This window comes from Chenopodium quinoa, unplaced genomic scaffold (assembly GCF_001683475.1).
Source record: "Chenopodium quinoa cultivar QQ74 unplaced genomic scaffold, ASM168347v1, whole genome shotgun sequence".
In the NCBI taxonomy this organism is placed as follows: domain Eukaryota; kingdom Viridiplantae; phylum Streptophyta; class Magnoliopsida; order Caryophyllales; family Amaranthaceae; genus Chenopodium; species Chenopodium quinoa.
The window spans coordinates 127,050-150,628 of record NW_018745540.1 but is presented as its reverse complement, the minus strand read 5'-3'; the positions used below and the strand labels follow the sequence as shown (position 1 = coordinate 150,628).

The 23,579-nt window shown below is 34.8% G+C and overlaps 2 protein-coding genes across 2 annotated transcripts; one reads left to right on the top strand and one right to left on the bottom strand.

Annotated features, from left to right (window-relative positions):
• LOC110716003 (peroxisomal adenine nucleotide carrier 1-like) lies at positions 1–7,163 on the top strand. The gene is made up of 5 exons (XM_021894627.1): positions 1–396; positions 4,962–5,193; positions 5,946–6,092; positions 6,204–6,355; positions 6,503–7,163. The coding sequence occupies exons 1-5, from the start codon at positions 254–256 to the stop codon at positions 6,780–6,782; spliced, it is 954 nt and encodes a 317-aa protein (XP_021750319.1). The 5' UTR covers positions 1–253; the 3' UTR covers positions 6,783–7,163.
• Positions 7,164–7,912: 749 nt separating this feature from the next.
• LOC110716040 (uncharacterized GPI-anchored protein At3g06035-like) lies at positions 7,913–10,394 on the bottom strand. Its single transcript, XM_021894675.1, has 2 exons — positions 8,840–10,394; positions 7,913–8,575 (listed from the first exon to the last, which is right to left on the bottom strand). The coding sequence occupies exons 1-2, from the start codon at positions 8,859–8,861 to the stop codon at positions 7,950–7,952; spliced, it is 648 nt and encodes a 215-aa protein (XP_021750367.1). The 5' UTR covers positions 8,862–10,394; the 3' UTR covers positions 7,913–7,949.
• Between the last annotated feature and the right edge of the window lie 13,185 nt (positions 10,395–23,579).

Genomic DNA, 23,579 nt, shown 5'->3' with positions numbered 1-23,579 from the left:
AAGTTAATGCGAAGAACAGGGTAGGTGGGTATTAAACTCACAATATGTTCTAAATTACTACTTGTACAATATTGATGACAATTTATTTACTGTTCTTCACCGAACAAAAATCATTTATCAATTATCATACGAACCTCCCCAATCTTCCAATAATTGGGTTTTTTGGGGTTAATTCTTCTTCTTCTTCAATCATCGTAGATTTCAAATAAATCTGGGTTAAATTTTATAGTTTGAGATTGTTATAATTATATCAATGGCTTTGGATTTTGAATCATTAACAGAGGCGACTTCTGGAGCCATTGGAGCTCTTGTTAGCACCACCGTCTTGTACCCTTTAGATACTTGTAAAACTAAGTATCAAGCTGAAGCTCGTTCTCATCATCAGCAAAGATACAGGTTTATAATTTTCTCTCTCTTTGATGGGCCCCACTTTTTTTTTTTTTTTTTTAATTTTTAATTTTGATGGATTTTGATTTTATGGGAGTTCTTGAGATGATGTTGAAATTTATTTATTAATTTTATGTTAAACCTTTGATTTTTGACTCTCTGGTCTTAATAATTGTGTTTTTTTGTGTGATTAAGAATCAGGCATGTATGTGTATAAAATTTATTATTTACAAGTATTGAATTTGGGCATTTAATATTGGTTTGATTTTTGCTGTTTTGCTCATATTTGTTCTGATTGAAGATATAAAACTTGCATAAGTTGTATTGTTAGTGTATATAACTGTTCAGGTTTTTGTGTCGTTTTGGAGATCTGGGCTTTTACGAAATATTTCTTTTACGAAGTATTATAGATCATGTTCATATGTAGAAAAGTTCTACCTTTGTTTGAAAAGGTAGATTCATTAGAATAATTTGAAAATTTTAATCACATGTGATTGCATGTTTCTTTTTCATGATTATTTTATTAAATTTCATGAAAAGTTGAGAATGAGCAACTAGATGAAGTGGAGTTTTAGAATAGTGCTCTAGTTTGCTGATTGGTATAATGCATTGCTTATGGTCTAAATTTCCCTTTCAATTCAATTTCAATGCAATCGAGGTCAATAAGGTTAGTGGTCTGTGGAGTGACAGTCACACAAGGTTAGTAAGTCGAGATTTGAAAGGAGCTAATGGTTTTAGGAAGTGTTTATGGGGCTGCTGTATTGTGATGATGTCGGGAAACCGGAAGGATTTAACTAGCATTACATTATGATTTCTTCATTTGTCGTGGTGATTCTTGAACTGGTCAAAGGTTTCAAAGTCCTTGCAATATTCAATGTTCTTAGGGTTTTTTTTCTTTTTTTTTTTATAAATTGTATTTGTCTGCTTGTTTCAAATGTATCATTGCCCCAAAATTATAAGCTGTCAAATTTTATGTGTGATGTATATGCTTTAGTTTATTTTGAGAATATTCCATTTGTTAATTATTAGCCATTGACAAACTAGTATGCATTGCTTATCATAGTCTTTTTAATTTTTTAGATGTTGACTATTCCATACCTCTTAATTCTTCAACTCCAACCACCTCATCTTGCTGACTTACCAGCACTAGCAACTTCTTCTCTCCACCTTTCTTTGCACTTACCTAAATTTGATTGCTGTTTGTAGGTATAAGATGTTGTCTTGGTAAACAAACTAGATAGGGTTGGATGTTATGGGAGACATAGAGAGGAGGTATAGAGAAAAGGGGCATGCAAGATGATAAAAGTAGAGGACATTTTCTTGCGATAATGCTGCTGTGACCCTGGACAACATATGGGAGGGCTTGGGATGTTATAGACTCTTGAGTCAAGTGAGCCTTGATAATTTGAGAAAGGTTTGATTGTCCTTGAGTAAAAATTTGTTTGGTTTAACTTCTGTTATGGCATGACCCAAGCTATAAAATAATAATAAAAGAATATTCCCAAAAAAAAAAAGAAAACTTTTCAAATACTGAGCACTACCAAATTTTAATTATTGAAAAACATTGTAACTTTAGAAAACAGGATGATGAATGATAACTACGTCTTAAACTTTGGGAGTTTGGAGCTATGAGTATGAGCAATAGTCTGAAAAGAAAAATGAGAATGATTGAGGATTTTGGTGTTGATTCGTGGATCTTTGGAAGAGCTTAAGGTGGTGGGGATGTCAATTTGATTGCTCTAATGTTGCTAACAAAACTTCAATTCTTATTTTGGTAAGGGGAGTTGGATGTGGACAACGTTACTCTTGTAACCGCAAACACAATGGCTCATTGGCTACATGCTCAATGCAATTATTGCATATCAATGAGCCATTTTGATTTGTATTACTCAAAATTATTGAAAGGTTTTTATAGTTCTTCGATGATTTGATCTAAAAAGTTCTAACTTTGAGTAAGAGACTAAAAGGTTAATAATGTTCATGAGATCAAGAGGAGTGTTTAGACCTGTAGTCTATGTTACATGGACCCTTCATTTCACCTTTACCCATGTCGGACTCTCGACACTCGGGCATAGGTATAACACTTGGACACTTTACTTTTGGTTCAAACCATGGATTTTTTTTACAAAATAGTCGAGTCGGACGCTTGGATACATACCCATGTCGGACATGGGTACCCGAGTCCATGTAACAGGGCCTGTAGTTATGCTTCGCTAGACTTTTCAAGGCTGTGTAAAGTAAGTGTAAAGATTCCACTTTTTGTACGTCTCAAAATAGTATAACATTTCTCTTTCGAGTAATTTTTTGCATCTTTTGCTTGTGCTCACACTAGTTTATGGTGTGTCACCACTTTATTCCCTTTATTTTATCAAGAGTGCTAAATGAAATTGTTGCATTTATTTTGTGCGAGAGATAGCAATTATAGATTTCTACCTAGTCAAGAAAAAATTAAAGACTACGTGCAAAAAGTTCGAGTTATGGGATGGAGAAGAAAGAGGATGAAATTAAAGAAAGGTGTTAGATTGAATAAGGTTCAGGATGAAATGAAGAAAGGTGTTAGATCGAATAAGGTTCCGGATGATATTAAAGAAAGGTGTTAGAACGAATAAAGTTCCTATTGATGTGTGAAAATGTCTTAGGCTGATGTTGAACAGTCATACCTCTTCAACAAGTTATGAAAAATCAACAAAAAGGCCGAAAACTGGAGGAAGTGAACTCTAGTGCTAATTTCAAAATCAAAGGTGATGTCCAATATTTTTGAACAATTGAGAAGAGATAGAATCCACGGTATGGTACCAGTTATTGAGGATAAAATGAATGATAATTGAATGTGGTGTTTTATCAATATTGTACTCCCTCCATTTCATAATAATCGCAACACTTTCTTTTTTCATCCGTTTCATAATAATCGCAACACTTCCTTATTTGGTAAGGACTCACTAATATTTTATTATTTCTTTCTCCTACCAACCCCACACCCACTACTTTTTTTATTATTTCTCTTTCTTATTTATAATTAAATATATATCCACTAACTATATTTTATATTATTTCCTCAAAAAAAAACTATATTAATATTATAAAATTCATTTTTTGGACCCTACCCTATGATTTTTCTAAAACTTTGTGCCCACACTACTTTTGTGATTATTAAGAAATGGAGGGAGTATGTAACATGAAAAGCATACTGTAGAAATTAAAAGTTAGGACGATGAAGATATTGAAAGAGTAAAGTTACACCTAGGATGACCCGGATGGAATGGGGTAATTAAAAGCAATGAAAAAGTTAGGTCTTTGAGATCATATTGCATTGGAGTATTGGACAAAATTGGGTGGAGAAGAAGGATTCAAGCTATTGACTCATGGATCTTAACTTTTTTAGCCAACTTCATCATTTTCAGATTTACACTGTTTGGATAGAAAGAAATGGAAGGAAAAGAAGAGAACAGAAAGGGAGGGGGACAAATTCTCTTATTTGGGTAAAGGATTGGGGGAAGGAAGGGGAAGGAGAGGGATGGATCCATTTTCTCTCTCTCTTTAATAAGCATAATCCCTCCACCAAACTTAGAGAGATTTGGAGGGAAAATGAAGCTCACCTCCCCCTCCCTTTCTTTTCCCTTCCCTTCCTCCTTTCCCCCTCCCCTTCCTTTCCTTCCTTCTTTGCTATCCAAACAAAGCGTAAGGCTTTGTATTAGAGTGTTATAGTTACTTAGTGATTATGAATTAAATTTTAGCTTATAAAAGTTGTAAAAAGACATGTAGCTATGTAAAGACCTTGTTTTTATTTAACATATCAGTAGAAGCCAGGGTTTAATTTGGTAGTGAAAGCAGGAGTAATAGGAGTATAAACTTTTTATACTACTGAACAGAATCGTTCTGCCAGCTCAAAACTTAGAAATCACCTACTAGGCTACTACTGAAAGACATACCATTTTTACAAGCGTAGCAGTGGTAGTGTTGGTATTAAGAACAGTACCAGTGGTACTAGCAAGAGTAGGAGTGGTAGTGGTGTTGATATTGGTGGTATTATTATGGTAGTTACTTTAGCAGTGGCCATAGCAGTATAAAATGAGATATAAGGTGTATTGTGCTCGGTCAAATTTGTATCTGTACCTTTACGAACTCAATTTGCCCTTTGACCATTGACAGGCTTGGAAATCCAGAATATTGAATTCTGCAGATTGACCCCCCCCCCCCCCCAACCCCTTCATTTTGTGTGGCTTAGTTAAGAAAATTATCTCTCTTTGAACTTTTTGAACAATGTTTGACCTTTCTTGAAACATTTTTATCATGCATTTTATTCTGCAACTTGCTCAAACAAGCACCACAATATATATCCTTTTGCAAGACCTTTACAGGATTAATTGTTGTCCTATTGCATTCTGAAAATAAGTTCATTACATTGCCTTTTGATGCTGGCAGTCTTTTGTATTTCTGGCTAACATCATCTCAATTAAAGCTCCTGTTACAATTTTCTTTATTAAAAAAAAAAAAGAGGACCATAATGGCCCATTTCTCCTTTGCTTATATTATGCTGCCCTCCAAAAATTTACGCATGTTGTTGTATTTTGCAGGCACCTTTCTGATGTATTATGGGAAGCTATTCGTAATGGTCAAGTTCTTTCATTATATCAGGGTTTAGGGACAAAGAACTTCCAATCTGTTATACAACAGTTTATTTATTTTTATGGGTACAGCTTTTTAAAGAGGCTTTACCTGAAGAAAAGTAATTTCAAGTCTATGGGCACAAAAGCAAATTTGATTGTTGCTGCTGCCGCTGGGGCTTTAACTGTCGTCATTACACAGGTTGTTAGTTGCTCTTATATCTCTTGTTAATACTAACTCTGAATATTTCAGGGATATATCTCGGTTACATGTTGTAAGCTGCCAACTAATTGAGTTTCACACACTTGGAAATCCTGACTGAAGCTCTTTATTTTTGTTTTTTCGTGAAAATAACTTTAATGACATGTCTTTCTATTAGTAAATTATCAACTTCTTGCTGTATTTTTTTTTTTTTTTCATTTGGTTGTGTGTGTTTGTGTGTGTGTGATTTCAACTTTAGAAAATTGAAAAGAAGCAAAAGTTCCGTGTAAGATGGAGATAAAAATAAGGCTCTTGAGATGGAGAGATGTAAAGGGGGAAATATTACTTCTGTTTCAAAAAGATTTCCTTTACTTTGATTAGCACGCTTGCCATGTACAACTTAGATTATAAATATTTTTAATTATCAAATAAAAATCTATATTATGAAATGTACAATGAAGTTAACTCAACATTTTTACTTGATCTGAAGTAATTGCTTTCAATATATTCATAAAATCTTTGTGGAACAACTTAGTAGATGTATTTTAATCATTGACTTTGACTTATAATGTAAGATGCATTTTAATTAGATACGATAAATACCTAGTGTGAAGTTCTTGGCACAATAAGTTTCAATTATGTTTTACCATGGGCAGTGTGTCTGTATTTCTTAAGTAAATGAAGTGTTAATTTGAAGCTTGCTAGGAATATAGTCTCATCTCTCATGCCCATGCTGTACTTTGAGTTGACAGCCTTTGGATACGGCATCATCCAAGATGCAAACTAGCGAGTTTGGAAAGGCAAAAGGGTTCTGGAAGACCCTTACTGAAGGGAATTGGAGTGGTGCTTTTGATGGCCTTGGCATCTCTCTCCTATTGACTGCGAATCCATCTATTCAGGTGTGTAATTCCAACTCCTGGTTTGATGCTTGTTATCTTGCAGATGTTTAGTTTGGCAGGCATATATTTCTAATCGACTGCTAATAGAGCTGATTTCTTCTGTATTGACAGTACACTGTTTTTGACCAGCTCAAAAACAAACTCCTGATAACCAAAAACAAAAATTCTGACTCATCCCCACACGCTCTCTCTGCTTCTACTGCCTTTTTGTTGGGGGCTCTCTCCAAGACTATTGCCACCTGCTTGACTTATCCGGCTATTAGGTTGGTATATTCTTTGTTTCCCCTCTTTCTTGGTTGCTACATTAACATATACAAGAATACTTTCCTTTTATAAAAGTAAGCATATAGTCATGATTGTTGTAATTTGGATTAAAAATTAATTTGATGTGATACATTAATCTTGTGCAGGTGTAAGGTTGTGATTCAGGCAGCGGAGATAGAGGAAGAAAAGCTTCCATATGCACAAAAGAAAGCCAGTAAAACTATCTCAAGAATATTCTGTAACATCTGGAAAAATGAAGGAATTCTTGGGTTTTACAAGGGTTTACATGCCCAAATTTTGAAGACTGTTTTGAGCTCTGCCCTGCTTCTGATGATTAAGGAGAAGATCACAAAGACTACTTGGGTCATGATGCTTGCTCTGAAAAGATACCTATTGACAACTAATGCGAAATTGAAAAGTACTTGAGTTCTATTGTGCAATCAGTAAAATTATTTCGGGTGGAATTATTGTGTATATAACGAAGTCTTCTCTAGGCTGTGAGGCTTAGAAGGATTTGTCAATAATGCAGAAGAGATCAGTGGACGGCGAATGCCCCCTCTACAGGTCCTAAACTCAATACTAGCAGCATGATTTGTTTGTTTATCCTTGTAATATTTATGAATGTGATTCTTTGTAGCCCTAAGGTCAAAATATGTAGGAATGATTTGAAACTATGTGACTATTGCACTCTCCTTTTTGGCCCTATGAAACAGCTTGTTATTGCTTGCAGTTTGAACGTTTATTTTATGGAAAGTTTGATCAAGTACATTCACTGATCCAGATATAAAAGTCCTGGAATTTATTTTAGCGTTGGCGTAATAGCAATAACTGGTAGCTTATTCAATGCTAGGGTAAGTAATTTTATTGAGTTGATTTGAACATTTGATTGGTAAGCAGGGTTGTTTGAGCCGTTAGCTACTTGTTACATTGTAGTTGATTTTCTAACTGATTTGGACTCTTTTTTTCAATTACGAAGTACATATATCTGTTTATTGGGAGCCACAAAGAACATAGATGCAAATATAATTCCATACGACTTTGGGTATCATCCCTAAGACTGTCCAGCTAAAGTAATTGACTGCCAATTTGAATTATCAATCTTGCCAATTTATTTAACTAGCTGCCATGTGTTACTTTTGTAACAAAAATACTATATTACTATTACAATAGTTGCTTGCATATGTTTTTAACTGCATATAAGAAATAAATAAACTTGAGCTGTGACATTTTTGTGAACATGTAAGCTCAAACTTCCCAAGTTCATGTCTATTAGTGACTTCAAAGGTGCAAGACCAACCACCAAACCTAATAATCTTAAGGTGTGAGTTACTTATGAACAATTACCCTGGCTCAAAGTTCTTAATCTCTCACCAAAATATAGTTTAGCTAATTACAAAACTTAGCATCTATAGTTACGACAGAAAACATTTACACGACCATATCCCAGGGATATATGCTTATGTAGTCGGGGGAATGTTAAGACCATTCAACCTAGCTCAAGGTATCGATATCCATGGATGTGGGAGTAAATGTTTGCCACTAGACAGTAATGAAAAAAGAAAGAAAGAAGCTTTAACAAAATTCTGTTCTTCATTACTGAAAGGTCTTCAAATAACATGAGGTAACATTTGAATTTTTCAACAAATGACAGAACTGTTTCAAGAGAGGATTTAAAAATAAAATGAATGATAAAAAGGTATAACCATCCGATTTAACTTGCAACAAAAAGAAACAACCCACCAAAAACACAATCATGTAGAAAAGGTGACTGGGTCTAGAAATGAAACCGGCAACCTTGTAAGTTTCAAAGCTGCCTTCTGAAGAATTAGTGGTAAGAACAACAACAATCCAATTACCCTCCGAAGCAATACCAGCTCCTGTATACTTGGTATCGTTTAAGCTACCTGAATACTGGGACTTTGTAAAATTCCAAAGCACGAGGGTTGGATCCAAGTTTGGTACACAAGCAGGCATTATCATGCCATCGGCGGTGTTGCTGATATTTAAATGGCAATGGGCTAGAAAGTCTGGGTAGTTGGGAAACTGGTTCTCAGTGCCTGGTACAGTGTTGGACCCTGTGCTGTTTGTACAGGGTTGATCCTTGAATTGGTCAGCCATTTGTTCAGCAAGACATTCTGCATTGTCATTCTTTGTGAAGGCTGTTAAGTTCAACGATGTTCGATACTTGTTGATGCCTTGGAGAAGACTGTCTTCCTCATCTGAAGTAAAGAAGATCATTAGCCAACAGAAAGCATATACACATCATTATCAGAATGCAGACCATGTTGTTGAGCAATAGTACAACTACTTTATCGAATTTGAAAATGGCGCAGATAACAATACTAATTGAGCAAGAATATCTTTAAGCTTTGTTTGGCTGTTTGAACATAAATATCAACAAGCAATCATGAATTTGAAGTCGCACAATTTATGCAATTAAACCCAAAAAAGGTGACTCAGGCTGAAAATGTAGGTTTATATACCAGTAAGACAATCCAAGCGCATACACACTCAGCTCTGTTAGAATGTACGCCACCAGGCTCACCACACTGGATAGAATGCTTTTGATTGCTGAAATTTTTGCTTAATATAAAACCATAGGAGCAGATGTGTAAATCTGAATACTCTTAGTGAGGCTGGACTATATGTTGTACTAAATCGACTTAGTATCTACCGCCAGTCCACCACAATGGTGTTTCGTTTGAGTCAGGAGTGAATGCAATTTTTACACAAGTTTTTCCACCAGGTTGCATTCGCGCTACACAATCATGGTTATGAGCTACTAACAAAACCCAGGGCAGCTTCTATATGCCAAGCTTTCCACATATTCTTTGTAGAGTTAGTACAAATGCCAATTTAGATAAGGCTATTCCATCCAACTCCAGAAATGTAAACTCTTGTAAAAGACTAAATTTTACAGATGATTCAACCATATCTTCCCAAAACTCAACAAATGTAACCCCTACATAGCTAATCCTAGTTTCATCATACAGGCATACACCAATGTGAAGAAAGACTCAGTCATTCACAAATATGCCCTATTGTGCGCCGCTCCTGATATCAAATCAGGATACTGATGCACTCTCCCCTGGCGTTTAATGGGAATCTCTGAAACAAACTCTAATACTATACATTTTTAATACTACATACATTTTTCAAAACAATGGATTTTTAATTTTTTTCACTAGTAATGACTAATGATTACCCATTTTGTAACACCTTCTAGTCTTATTAAATCAAAAACTTTAGGATATATAAATACATTTAGCAAAGCGCAATTCTACAAATTCATTATAATTAACCCAGAAAAAATCTCACTAGTCCCACCACCACACAACCACCTAATTCATTAACTTTCTACCTTTTTCAGCCGCCATCCATCCACCAAACCACTCACCACACCTCTCCCACCATTCGCCGCCCTACGCTAGCCCTCCCCCACCCCTGCCGGCCCAGCGCAGCTCATCCCTTCCCCAAAAAACCTCTCTTAGCCCAGAAAAACCCTATAATTTAGTCTCACTCCCCGTAAAACCCATCAGCCAGCCCTCCCCTACCCTCGAAACCCTAGCGCCTAGGGTTTTGATGGTGGGGGAGGGTTGGTCGGCCGTTTTACAATGAGGGAGATGGGTTTTTTTTTTTTTAGGTTTTTTAGGTTTTTTGATGGTGGGTTTTGAGAGTGAAGATGACCGACGAAAAAAAGGAGAGGTGCGATGAAGGGTGGGGGAGAGGCGGCCGACAAATCTAAGTGGAGGGGGAGAGTTATGCATGGGTGAGGGAATAATTTTCGAGTGAGAGGAGGGGCGACGAGGTTCCAATGAGGGGCGGCGACGTTCCGGCGAGAAGTGGGTAAGGGTGGCTGATGTGGGTATGGTGGTGGTTGGGGAAAGGGAATGGGAAAGGCTAGGGGGGTGGGGAATGGGAGTAGAAGGGTTTTGGGTAATCAAAGGGGAAAGGGAATGATAGAAATGGAAAAAAAGAAAACAACAACAAAGGAAATGATTCCCATGGAATCCCATTCCCTTTGATTATTACTGCGAACCAAATGACCCCTTAAATTAATGGTGCCACGTGGCACTTTTCAAAGTATATATGCTTTGAGCTAGATTCGAACCCGTAACCTCCAACACATAAAGGTTACATATTTACCATCTCAATTAACTTTGATTAATGTTTTAAATTTCACATAATTAACATTATACGTTCCTTTCATTTATGAAGTAAATTAGAGGTTATATATATATATATATATATATATATATATATATATATTATTTATTTTTCACAACATTAGAAATAAAATTAAATAAATAAAACAGTAACAAACAACGCCTGAACCACACACTAAATATACAAACAATCAAACATAATTATCAACCCAGGGCATCGCTCGGGCCATACACTAGTTACTAATCTATACATATATGCTAAAGTAATCACCAGGATTATCCCTATAGTACACGTGTCGCATCCACATTAAAAAATTTCCCGCTAAAAACCTTTTTTTTCCTTAAAAAATAAAAGATAATTGATAAAAAAAAATGTATACAGCCTAAATAATAGAACAATAAGAACTTTAAATAAATAAAACGTTAAATGTATACAAAATCTAGAACAAATAAAAGTTATAGTAATATATAAATATATTTTTTTCTGTGAATATCCGAGCGTTGCTCGGAAAAAGAACTAGTTTTTACTGATTAAAGCTTATTTTATTGAAATTAACTTATTTTTAATGAATTAACTTATTTTTACTGAATTCACTTATTTATACTTTCTATTTGAAGCGAACAGGGACTTGTTTTCTAATCCACGAGATATAGGAAAAATACAAAGTAATTGGAATTAATAATTTCTAGATTTAAGCCCTTGGGAAGCACGATTTTTTAAAAAATAAATTTCACGAAAAGATCATTTTTGTATAAAACTTGGATTAAAATATTTAATGTAATTTGTAATGCGAACTTAAATTTTTTTTAAAATAATTTAAATCCTAAGAATAAAATTTATTTTTCATTGGTCAAAATAATGCATTTGTATGTTTTATACTAATTTAACATTTAATATTCAGCCGTAATAACAAATATTAATACGAGATAACCTTTTTTTTATTTTTTTAACAAAAAAATTTATTATAATCACTTCTCATATTTCATTATTTTCTTTATCTAATCCTTTTTTTTATTTATCAATTGAACGTAAATATTAGCTTTAAAGTTTAATAGTATTTTTTTTATTTTTTTTATTAAATATATGATGTATATTTTATTATAATCAATTTTCGTATGTTACCATTTTTTTCAATCTACTCCAAAATTGAACATTTTTTTAATTTTAATAGAACATAGTTTTCATAATTTTTAATTTAATAGCTTCTATAAAAAAAAATAAAATTATATACGATGAAAAGATTTTATATATTTCTTGTGACCTCTTAATGACCTCTAACCCTTTTTTAATTTAAATTTTTGATATAAATTTCACATGTTTAAAGAAGGTAAAGTTTTTTCTTGCATTATATGTTTTAATTTTTTTTTACGTAAATATCATCTCATTCATCGGATATTTAGATAAAACCATTAGTATCGAAAGATAATATTATTAAAAAAATATTTATATCCTAATATCAAAATAATTTTTTTTTTGTTTTTTAAATAATTTAAATACTAATGTCTAAAAATAATTTTTAGTTATTTAAAAAGTGGATAATTTTTTGTCTATTAAATATAAAGCCATTAATATCAAAAGATAATATTTATTTTTTAAATAATTTAAACCAAATCACTATTCGTTGTTTTTACATACATGGAAAATTATTAAATATCATTTGTCACTTTTTCTTAGGTGGCAAATGAATATTTTAATTTTAAATGGATACAAGCCTTTTTTTTAATTGGTCGAAACAATATCTTTGCTTATGTGGCGTGCCGAATACTCTCGAAAAAGGCCTACTATCATTTATATACTAGTTTTGTGTCTGGGCGATGGCGTGATGCCCAGATAAGATATAAAATTTTAAAATAACATATTTACTTGAATGTTAAATACGGTCACATAATTCTTTTTGATAATGTAGGATATTTAGATGTACGATGTCATATGGCTTATATTAATATAATAATACTTTTTGTAATCTTGTTTGTAAACAGATATCTATGTTACTATTGACTTGAAATTATTTTTATTAAACTTAAATTATTTTTACTAAACTGAAAGTATTTTTACCAAACTAAAATTAATTTTATTGATTAAAACTTATTTTTACTAATTCTATATTATTTTTTAAAATAAATTAATAACAATGCATTTTGTATACGACTAGCCACACCATCTAGCCGGACAAACTAACCTTTATAAAATTGACCGAGTAACCCCTGTAGCACTGACTGAGTAACCTCGATCACTGACTAAGTAACCCCTATCTATAATACTGATTGAGTAACTACTGTAACACAAACTAAGTAATCCCTATAGCATTAACGAAATAACTCTTGTAATAGTTGGTGACACGGTTTGACGAACTATGTTTAAAAGTTTGTGATTAAATATATTATAAATGGATCTTATTTTACAGAACTTTTTAAAACAAATTTGATGATGGAAATAGAATTGAGTTATAGAATATTTATTAAAAGTTATGATTAATTTTGCATATATGAAATATTAGAATTCTATCGACAATAAAACTCTATACAACAATTTTATCTTTAAAAATCTATCCAAAAATCGCTTACTTAGCACCACATGTATCACAATAATACCTATTTTCCTCCAACGTGGCGCGACACTTGGCGAAAAACTGGAATGCCAAGTGTCACTGTGTCGTGTCCTGGCTGCGAGTCTGACTTTATTTATTAGTGATATGATATTAGATTTCACTATATGGAAAGTTATTAGAAGAATTTTTTTCCCTTCTTATCATTTTTTTTGAAAAAAGATTCATTCATAAATAAAAAGTCATACAACATCTACAATAAATTTTATATCTAACAAATACATGACAATTGAATCAAAAAAATTATTCATTTAGAAAAGCTACGATCGTTGTCGTGAATCCTACATTATTTATACCGTCTTTCACATCGCTGGGATTCACAACATTATTAGACGAGGGGTCTATCGATTTGTTTTAACCGTGAAGAAATTTTTTGCTTGATTTGTCTGGTTGTAATCAAAAGATTAACCTCTTTTTCGATCCCGTAAAAATATTTACCCATGAAAGAACTCTACAACAATCCATTAAACTAAAAAAGCAAATCCTCCCTCAAAAGAAAGAAGAAAAAAAAAATTATTTCATGGGAGAATATTCCTCCTAAAGAAGAAGAAAATCCCTTTCTTTCGAGGGAGAAATGTTCCTCCTATAAGAGGATGAGTTATTATAAACCTAAAACAAACAAAAATATAAAGAGAAGAGGCACCTGAAAAACAAAGATTGAGGATTTTCACCGGTAAAAACCCATGAAAGCCACTTCAAAATTCAACAATGGAGGCTAGGGGTTTTAGAAAGAGAGGAGGGGGGGAGAGAGATGCTTCTTAAAACGAATACGAAGTAATCGATCATCAATTAGAAACAAAATATCCTTCTTGTCATTAATTAGTTATGGGGGTTTATTGGCTATGGGGTGAATAGTTCATCATTTATACAATTTCATGGGAATTAAATTGTTAAATGCATGTGCAATATTTAGGAAATTTTGAGTTTTGCTACCACCAAAAGACCATATTTTGACTTTTACTACCTATCTAAAATTTTACTTTATTTTACTACCTCTAAAAGTTACATATATATTTTTGCTACCATTTAACAGAATATGTTAAAGGTTTCGTTAAATGGACCATTATCTCATTAAATAATTATTTAATTTATTAAAAAAAAGAAAAGCTTAAAAAAGAAATAAATAATACCAGCCACTACTCCCCCTCCCCGTTAGCCACCCTTCCCCTCTCCCCGTGGCGGCTGCCGGCGACCCTATCCCCCGTCGTCGGCGACCCCATTCCCCTCCCTTTCCCCACCCACGTTGCCCTCCTTCCTCCTCAAATATCTCCTTCCTTTCAACCCTTCTTCTCACTCTCTCTCTTTCTCTCCCCTCCTTTTTCTCTCTCTTCCCCTAAATTTCCCCATTACGCCCTCCCCTCCTTCCGCCCTCGCAGGTGACCCCTCCCCGCCGCCAGAATACCCATCATCTTCCCCCCGTTGTTCGCAAGTTTCCGGCTCCTTATTGGACCCAATATGAAACCCTAGCTTTGATTCATTCTTATCAAGATATATAAATGGTATTCTCTTCGTCGCTGAAATCTGAGGACTCGATTGGGAAGTTGTTGCTGATGAGGTTAGTCAGTGGCATTGTAATCCCCCGTATTTTTAAATAATTTATAAATGAAATTCTATTTTATTTATTTGTATATTTTTAGGAATTTATCTACAAGTTTCAAATTATTTTTGGGTGGAAAGTTATTTTATTTATTACAAAAGGATTCTTATGTACCTATATGGCTATATCCTACAATTAATGACCATAAAAACAAAGCCTAATCCATTTTATTTATTCAATTGGCCCATTATGTTAATGAGGATCAATTTTACCCTACTTACCCTACAACTCTCTCCTATAAATATCCCATAAATCCTCAAAATTTTCCCCTCACAAAAGGTTAGCTATTTCTCTTCTCTTTATTTTATTTCTTTTATTTTTCCTTTTTTTTTCTTTTTTTTTCATTTTCTTTTTCTTTCTTTCCCTTTCCTCCTTCCTACGTGAGCAATACTCACTACTACTGCCTAACCTTGCTCTTCGCCCAGACTTGTCGACGCTGCCCCTGACCGCCGGCACAACCACCAGCCGTGGTCCAATCTTCTTCCTCTTCCTTTGTTTTCTTCTATTTTGCTTAATACTTGATTAAATTGTTTTGGGTTTTATTTTATTGTTTGAAATTGATTTATTTAGTATCAAAACTATATTTTGATGATTCAAAACTTATAATTTTATATTATAATCAGATTTTGTAACTTTAAAAACCTAGGGTTTTAATTTATTGAAATTAGGATTTTAGGGTTGTAATGAGTAATTAAATTGGGGCTTTTTTTCCTATTGAATTTCTAATCATTAATTAAGCATAAAAACGTGTTTTTAAGGAAGTTTTAATCAAATTTATATTGTTGGATATTAGTTTGGAAATTAATTTATGATTATTGATTGCTTTCTAGCAGGAGATTATTCCCTAGGAGACTTTTAAGTGATTAAAAGTGGCACAAACAATTGTTTACACGAGATACATACATGTCTACTTTGTTGTAAGTAGTATCATGTTTAGGTACCAAAAGGAAAGAACTTAATTTCATGTTTAGAGAACTTTTGGATGGAAATTATTTGGTTAAACATTAAATTAATTTATGTGCTTATGTTTATGAGACATGTTTTGGTGAATTGATTACGTTTGTATGGAATTATGGATGCAAGCATGTTGAATTGGATTATTAATTGTTTGTTGGAATGTTGATACAAGCATATTTTTATTGGATTGGTTTATTAACCACATTTGGATTATTGAATGGATGGAATTTAATGGTTTAAGTGGAATGAATTTATAAATGATGCCTTGAGGTTATTATTATTTTATTTATTACTCAAGCATGACTTGTTAGTATGTTGAGTAAAGGTGGATTAAGCCAAAATGGCTACGTGAGTTGACTATGTTTAACAATTTTGGATATCTTGGAACTTTAATGGAATTAAAGGTCAATTTGTGATGTGATCATCGTTGTCCTAAATAAGATTAATAGTGAATTATATGTATGATTATTATTTGTGGTTTACTTGAATGAGTCGGCTATAATTAAACTTGTAATCACGTAAAGTGAAACATGGATGAGTAATAAAACTCTTGAAAGCGTACACTTCTAGAGTATTAACAATTATGGGGTGGGGTATACGGTGGTAAATCGTGGCTTTCCGAGGCTTGTTTGATCAACATGTCCTCTTTTATTTTGGTATTTACATTTTTATTTTATAATGCAAGTTAGATGGGATCCTAGACTAACTTTGTGAGAATGGAGTGGCGCCCATTCTTGCATCGCGCTATATTTTTATTTTAAATGTCATTTGGGACCAAAATGATTTGGTGGATTCGACAACCTCGTTTATTGTTTACTCCAATCAAATTAATTAAATTAAATATAAAGACTCAAGTGATTGGAATTGGTTAGTGAGTATGTTAAATTGATTGAACTATTTTGGTGTGGAGTCTTGGTTAATGAATTTATGTTGAATATTATTTATTTTAATTCGTTAAGCTTGCTAGGTTTGGTGTGTTGTAGCTTGTATGTACTAAGCTTTGCTGATTATGTGCTTTTGTGTTTTTTCTTTCGGTCATGGCCTTCGCCTTTCAATGACCCATTGATGATCCAACTATTACACTTGTATTATTTGGGAGCAGTATTGCACAGGTTAGCTTGATGATGTGAAGTTCGGGGTTTGAAACGCATTGTCAAGGGAAGTGTGATTGAGAGTATTTGTTCCCTGTGTTGAACTTATTTATGTTTTACTATTTCGTTTATGCTTTGGATTTTGTATATTGGTTTGATTTTAAATAAGGGTCTTATATGGTTTTAATTTGCAAGCTTTGACTTATTGATTTTCATTACTATATTATTTTAAGATTTAAATTGGATTTTCCGCGGCGATACTTTGATAAAGGCTTAACGTTTTAACACGTGGAGGTAACATTTCAATAGTTCTCCTCTATTTTGTTTAAAGTAAGTGGTATACAAAAGGGAGAATTATTGGGGTGTTACAGGTGTCCTGATCAAATGTTGCCGAAGTCGTCTGCTCGGTGCCGCCATAAGATGGAGAAGCTTCGTAAAGGGTATCGTGATGTGAAACAGAGAATTGGGGCTCTTCCTTCTCATAATAATTGGGGAAAGGGAGGGGGTGAGGTCGCCGACGTCAAGGGATCATTTGGGCGCCGGTAGCCGGCTTGAGGAGGAGGGAGGGGTGGCCGACGGGGAGGGGGAGCAGTGGCTTGGTTTTTTTTTTAAAAATAAATTAAATAATTGTTTAATGAGATAATGACCCACTTAATAGAACCTTTGACAGATTCTGTTAAATGGTAGCAAAAAATATATTTTGTAACTTTTGGCAGTAGTAAAATAAAATAACATTTTAGATAGGTAATAAAAGTCAAAACAGAGTCTTTTGGTGGTAGCAAAACTCAAAATTTTCAAATATTTATTTTCCAAAGAAAATTAAAATTTGAATTGTTGTGAAAATAAATAATTTTTAACCGTGGAGGCTAGGGTTTTTAGAGAGAGAGAGGAGAGGGGAGAGAGAGACTTCTTAAAAAGAGTGCGACTGTGCGAGTAGTCGATCGTGAGTTAGAATCAAGAGATCCTTCTTGTCATTAATTTGACTATTTGTGGTGAATAGTTAATCATTTGTGCATTTTCATGGGAATTAAATTGTTAAATGAATGTGAAATATTTATTTTCCAAAAAAAAGATTAAAATTGGAATTACTATGAAAATAAATAATTTTTGAAAGATTTATATTTTTTAAAGAGATTGGGTTTTAATATTTGAAATAGATGAATTGCAAAAATTGAAGTATAAAAATAAAGTGTTTGCAATGAATTCGGTTTCTTGATATGACTTATTTCTGGTTGTACTTTTATCGACGTTAATTAAACCATATTAAAAAAAATAGGTACCCATGGCGTTGGGTATTTTTGCTTCGGTTTGGTTTGATAATGGTTTGATTTAATTCGTATATTTGCTTAAGATAAAGAGCGCAAAAACTTTAACAAAATGAAATATCATCAATAATTCAACACAACTTCACCTAGCTCTTGGTGGGACAGAAACACCAAACAAAGCGTCGATGAAAATGACAACTCAGCTCACTTGACTTTACCTTTCTTCTCTCGTCTTTTACATCTCGCAAAATAAAATAAACATAGAGAAGCTCTCACTACCTCTTCATCAATGGCAAAATCTTTGCTTAAATTCAACCATAAAATAATTCAAATCCCTCTCATCGTCAATTTAATAATCAATAATCTATAATAATTGAGGATGTGTTTGAAATGTTGAGTGTTTCATCTATTTTGTCTCCAAAATGAAGCAATAAACATAGAAAACATCACAATACTTGCAAAACACTATACATGGAAACTTATTTTGGCCAAAGTTGTAAATTTATCTTTGTACTAACCAACATTACCCACTGAAATTAACCATCACTAGTAGAAAATTTGAAATAGGCACCCCCCTTTAGCACCGGTTCTTGAAAACCGGTGCCAAAATAAATGGGCGGGATTGAAAAATTCAGAGTTGGCACCGGTTCCAACCAAAACCGATGCCAAATCAAATAATTAGCACCGGGTTCAAACCGGTGCCAACTTAAAAAAAAATAAATGAAATAAAAACAAAAGAATGGAATAGAGTTGGCACCGGTTCGCCTTAAAGGTGCCAACTATGGGAATTAGCACCGGTTTGAACGCTGCCATTTTTGAAAAAAACAAAAAAACCCGGGTATAACGTCTTTCTTCTTCTTCGATTTCAATTGTTGTTCGCGTTTTTCCCTCTTCTCTTTTGTCTCCTACCCCTAGCTATAGGGGTGTACAAAAATTGGCCCGGACCTGAAACCGGACCTGAACCGACCTGAACCGGACCGGACCTGACCCGGACCTGTTGATTCAGGTCCGGTCCCGGTTCTTAAAAATCCAGGTTCCCGGTCCCGGTCCGGACCCGGTCCAAACCCGGGGTTTTCAAGTCCGGACCTGAAACCCGGGAAAATCGTAATTAAAAAAAAAAAAAAAAGAAGAAAAACAAACTCTGAAAAATTGAAACTGAGTTTTCGTGGACTTATTTGTATTTTCGGTGGACTCATTTGTATTTTTGGTGTTTGAGAATCGGGACTTTATAGACTTTATGTAGTTTTGTAATTGATAATTTTGGTTTGTATGTAATTATTAAATTATGCAACAGGTCTAAAAATCACAAAACAGGTCCATATGCAGGTCCAACAGGTTTTGTATTAAAAAAAAAAAAACGAAAAAGACACAAAACAGGTCCATTCAGGTCCAAACCCGGACCGGACCTGATTTTTCAGGTCTGGCCCGGAACCGGACCTGTTAATTCAGGTCCGGTCCCCGGTCCTCATAATTACCCAATTCAGGTCCCCGGTCCAAACAGGTCCGGTCCAGTTTTGGACCGGTGTACACCCCTACCTAGCTAGGTTTCACTTCTTACTCCATTGAAGTGGTGTTCGAGCTTTCTCACTTCCATTGAAGCAGTTGTCGCACGCACCACCTTCTCTTCACTCCATATCCATCTCTCCTCCATTGAAGCAACTTCGAGGTAAGTAGCTAGGTTTCACTTACTCCATTGAATTCCTTCGCATTCTTTGGTTTTTTGAGGATTTGCTTTTCAAGTTAGTAATTATAAGTTTCTTGTAATCTAGGGTTTGTCAATTAAACGCGCACGGCTCCCCCTCCACAACGACCTTAGCTTCTTGTCACGACCTCAAACAGTGTATATAGTGTCTGGTGAGCTTGCCAGTTTCCTTTACTTGCTGTGCATTGAGTTATTGCCTTGTTGTGAGCTTGCATGCAAATTTTGATGGGTATTTCTTGTTTTAGTGGTTGGGCTGCGGTGGTATTCAGTGGATGAATTGGGGGTTGTGAGGGAGCAGGGGAGTTTGGTGAGGTTGTGAAGGTGTGTCCTACTTTGCTGCTTGCTGTATTGGGGCGTCGTCTCTCCCTTGCTGGCTGTATTTGTCTTAGTGTTGGCCTGTTCTGTTCCTTTTGAGCCTGCTGTGGTTTGCTGGGAGGTGTCCTGCTATGTTTTGTGCTTTCTGTTCTTGTGATGGTTATTTTGCTCAGTCTTTGTGGGTGGTGTTTGCTGCGTTGTTGTGCTGCGCTGTAATGCTGCTGGTGGTTGGTGGTGGTGTGTTGTTAGGGGTGTACAAAAACTGGACCGGACCTGAAACCAAACCTGAACCGACCTGACCTGGACCTGTTGATTCAGGTCCGGTCCCGATTCTTAAAAATCCAGGTTTCCGGTTCCGGTCCGGACCCGGTCTAAACCCGGGGTTTTCAGGTCCGGACCTAAAACCCGGGAAAATCGTAATTTAAAAAAATAAAAAAAAAAGTCAAAAATTAAACTATGAAACATTGAAACTAACGCTGACTGTTTTCACTTTCATTTTTCAAAGTTCTAACCCTAAGCCCTAACTGATTAACTCCCTAACTCCCACTCTCCCTCAATCTCAACTTCTCAATTCTCACTGTCGGGCTGTCGCTCCGCCCACCGCCGACACCCCCCTCATTCTCTCAGGCGATGCACACCGATAATCTCCGGTGTATTCGCTTATAATTTTGGTATTTTTTATTCAAAATAATAAATTAAGTGTGAGAATTTATATGTTTATTCTTTTTTCAATTGCTTATAATGAATGGTAAAAATTATTTGGGGGATAGGGATTTAGGGGAGTGATTGTTTCAGCAATTGGCTGGTTTATGAATTTAAAGATGCATGTATTGGTTTGTTTTGGTTGCTAGTTTTAAAGCTATGTAGTATAATGAGTAGTGTTGATTTGGTCTTTGTTGTTTGGGATTCTGGTTTAGAATCTAGGCAACCAACTAGTGAGTGTGCTATATGGAATAGCGTAGCTAGTAGAGTAGTTTACTGGGTTCATAAACCGCAAGTATGTAAATAAGAATAAAAAGTAACAAAATGATGTGTTTTTCAAGGCTTCAAGCTATAGTAGCTGTATTTATTTTTAGATAGGAACCCTGCTATTTTGGTATATGGCTTGTAGTTCATAAAAATAAGAATGCTGCTTTGAGGATTTATGGAGTCATTAGATTAGGACTGGTGACTTTGCTTTTGTTCATAAAAAAAAAAAAAAAACGAAAAAAATCACAAAACAGGTCCATTCAGGTCCAAACCTGGACCGGACCTGATTTTTTAGGTCTGGCCCGGAACTGGACCTGTTAAATCAGGTCCGGTCCCCGGTCCACAAAATTACCTAATTCAGGTCCCCGGTCCAAACAGGTCCGGTCTAGGTCCGGTCCGGTTTTGGACCGGTGTACACCCCTATGTGTTGCTGTGTAGTGTGTTGTAATTAGTGGTTGTATGGGCTGTTTTTTTTAATCTAGTTGTTCTGTTGCCTTGGTCCTTGTTTAGTTTGCGCCGTTTGTATGTTTTTTTTTTATTCTTTGGTACTAAAAGTTTGAGTCTTTACTAACTTTTGACTTTTGTTTTGTTTTTTCTTTGTGTTTTTATAGATTCATATGTGAATTAAAGTTCAAGTTTAGCTTGAAGACTACATATTTAGCTCAAGTGGGAAGTTAGAAAGAATACATCCATTGTACTTGCTATATTGGTATGAATTATAAACTTCTCTAAGCTATATATATTTCTTTCTCTTTATTGTTTTAATAAAAGTTTTTTCATGCTATTACGACTTGTGTATTATTTAATGACAAATAAATACAACAATATATGAAATGCTTGCATCATCATATGCCTAGATACCCGTTCAAGGCTTTCTCATTAGGAGAAAGTCTTGAATAGTCCCCGGTTGGGACTGTTCTTGAACGTTTACTCTCATTTAGGTGGTGAGTGTATGTCTTTTTTTCGATTTTAAGGAACATCTTGGCTTACCATTTCCTCACCATGTTCTCTGGGTACATATGTGGGTAAGTTATTACCTACATCGTGTACTTGGAGAACTGGGGGGAAATGCTGCCGGATTTTCCTTAAAATTGGAAAGTCGATATACATTCACTAGTGAGATTATACGTTCAAGGATGGGTTAGGTTGGAGTCATACGGACCCTTTGGAAGCATATATGCATTTTTGTATCTATATGAATGTTATATGCATGGTGTGTGTTTGAATTTGATTTACATATATAATAGATGTAGCAATTATACATTATTCGTAATATGTTGCCATGTTTAGAGACAATTTACTTAATGGAGAAGGATCGTGGCTGGATGTATGGTAGACGTGATACATTAGAATTCTTTTATGGGGTTCAAGAGTTTTGCGAGAGGGCTTAATCTTATCAGCGCAGAATGGGTGTCGATTGGCTCTATTGTCCTTGTGTTGATTGTAATAATGTGAAGGTGGTCAATAGTGTTGATATCATTAGAGATCATGTAGTTTGTCGTGGGTTTAGGCTTAAATACCATGTGTGGATTTGGCACGGTGAAGAAGGAGAGTACAGTGGGGATGTTGATGGGAATGATGTGCATGATGATAGAAGCAATGACAATCGTGTGGACGAGGAATACATGAATGATGAACATATTATTGATATTGGTGATGAGGATGGATTTGAGGATGATCAGGTGGATGAGGTCGAGGATGAAGGGGTGGATGAGATGATACGTGGTGTTGAAGGTGACGTGTTTGAGTCATTATCGGAGGCTTCTAAAAAGCCTTTGTATCCTGGGTGCAAATAATACTCCAAACTATCAGCCGTGCTAACACTTTTTTACATTAAGTCGAAGCATAGGTGGACGGACAGTAGTTTTACTTCTTTGTTGACCGCGTTAAGTGAGATGTTGCCCGACGGGAATGAAATTTCTAAGTCTTACTATTACGAAAAGAAGCTCATGTGTCCATTTGGTTTGGAGTATAAGAAGATACATGCATGTCCTAATGATTATATTCTTTATTGAAATGAATTTGAACAATTGGAGGAGTGTCCACGATGCAAGAAGTCGCGCTACAAGCACATGAGTTGCAATGTTGGTACGAAGGGACCTCCTGCTAAGGTGTTGTGGTATCTTCCCATTATTCCAAGGTTTAAGCGTCTATTCTCAACACCAAAAGACGCTAAAAACTTGAGGTGGCATGTAGAGGGAAAAAAGAAAAACAGAACGCTGAAGCATCCAGCCGACTCCCCACAATGGAAGAACATTGATATGAAGTTTGGGGAATTTGGTGATGAAGTCAGAAATTTAAGGCTTGATTTCTGCACGGACGGGATGAAATCATTTGGCACTCTTAGTACCCAACGAAGCACATGGCCGATACTTTTAGTGATCTACAATTTGCCTCCTTGGTTGTGCATGAAACGTAAATACGTAATGCTTTCACTTTTGATATCGGGGCTAAGGCAACTTGGAAACGACATAGATGTTTATCTTGCGCCACTTGTTGATGATTTGAGAAAGATGTGGGACGAAGGGGGGTTTTCGTTTTTGATGCTCATAAGA

Coding starts and splice junctions, on each gene's coding strand:
- LOC110716003 (XM_021894627.1), top strand. CDS start 254: ATGGCTTTGGATTTTGAATCATTAACAGAGGCGACTTCTGGAGCCATT. Junction 5,194..5,945: donor TAACTGTCGTCATTACACAG/GTTGTTAGTTGC, acceptor TTGAGTTGACAG/CCTTTGGATACGGCATCATC. Junction 6,093..6,203: donor CTGCGAATCCATCTATTCAG/GTGTGTAATTCC, acceptor CTGTATTGACAG/TACACTGTTTTTGACCAGCT.
- LOC110716040 (XM_021894675.1), bottom strand. CDS start 8,861: ATGCGCTTGGATTGTCTTACTG. Junction 8,576..8,839: donor GCGCTTGGATTGTCTTACTG/GTATATAAACCT, acceptor TCTTTACTTCAG/ATGAGGAAGACAGTCTTCTC.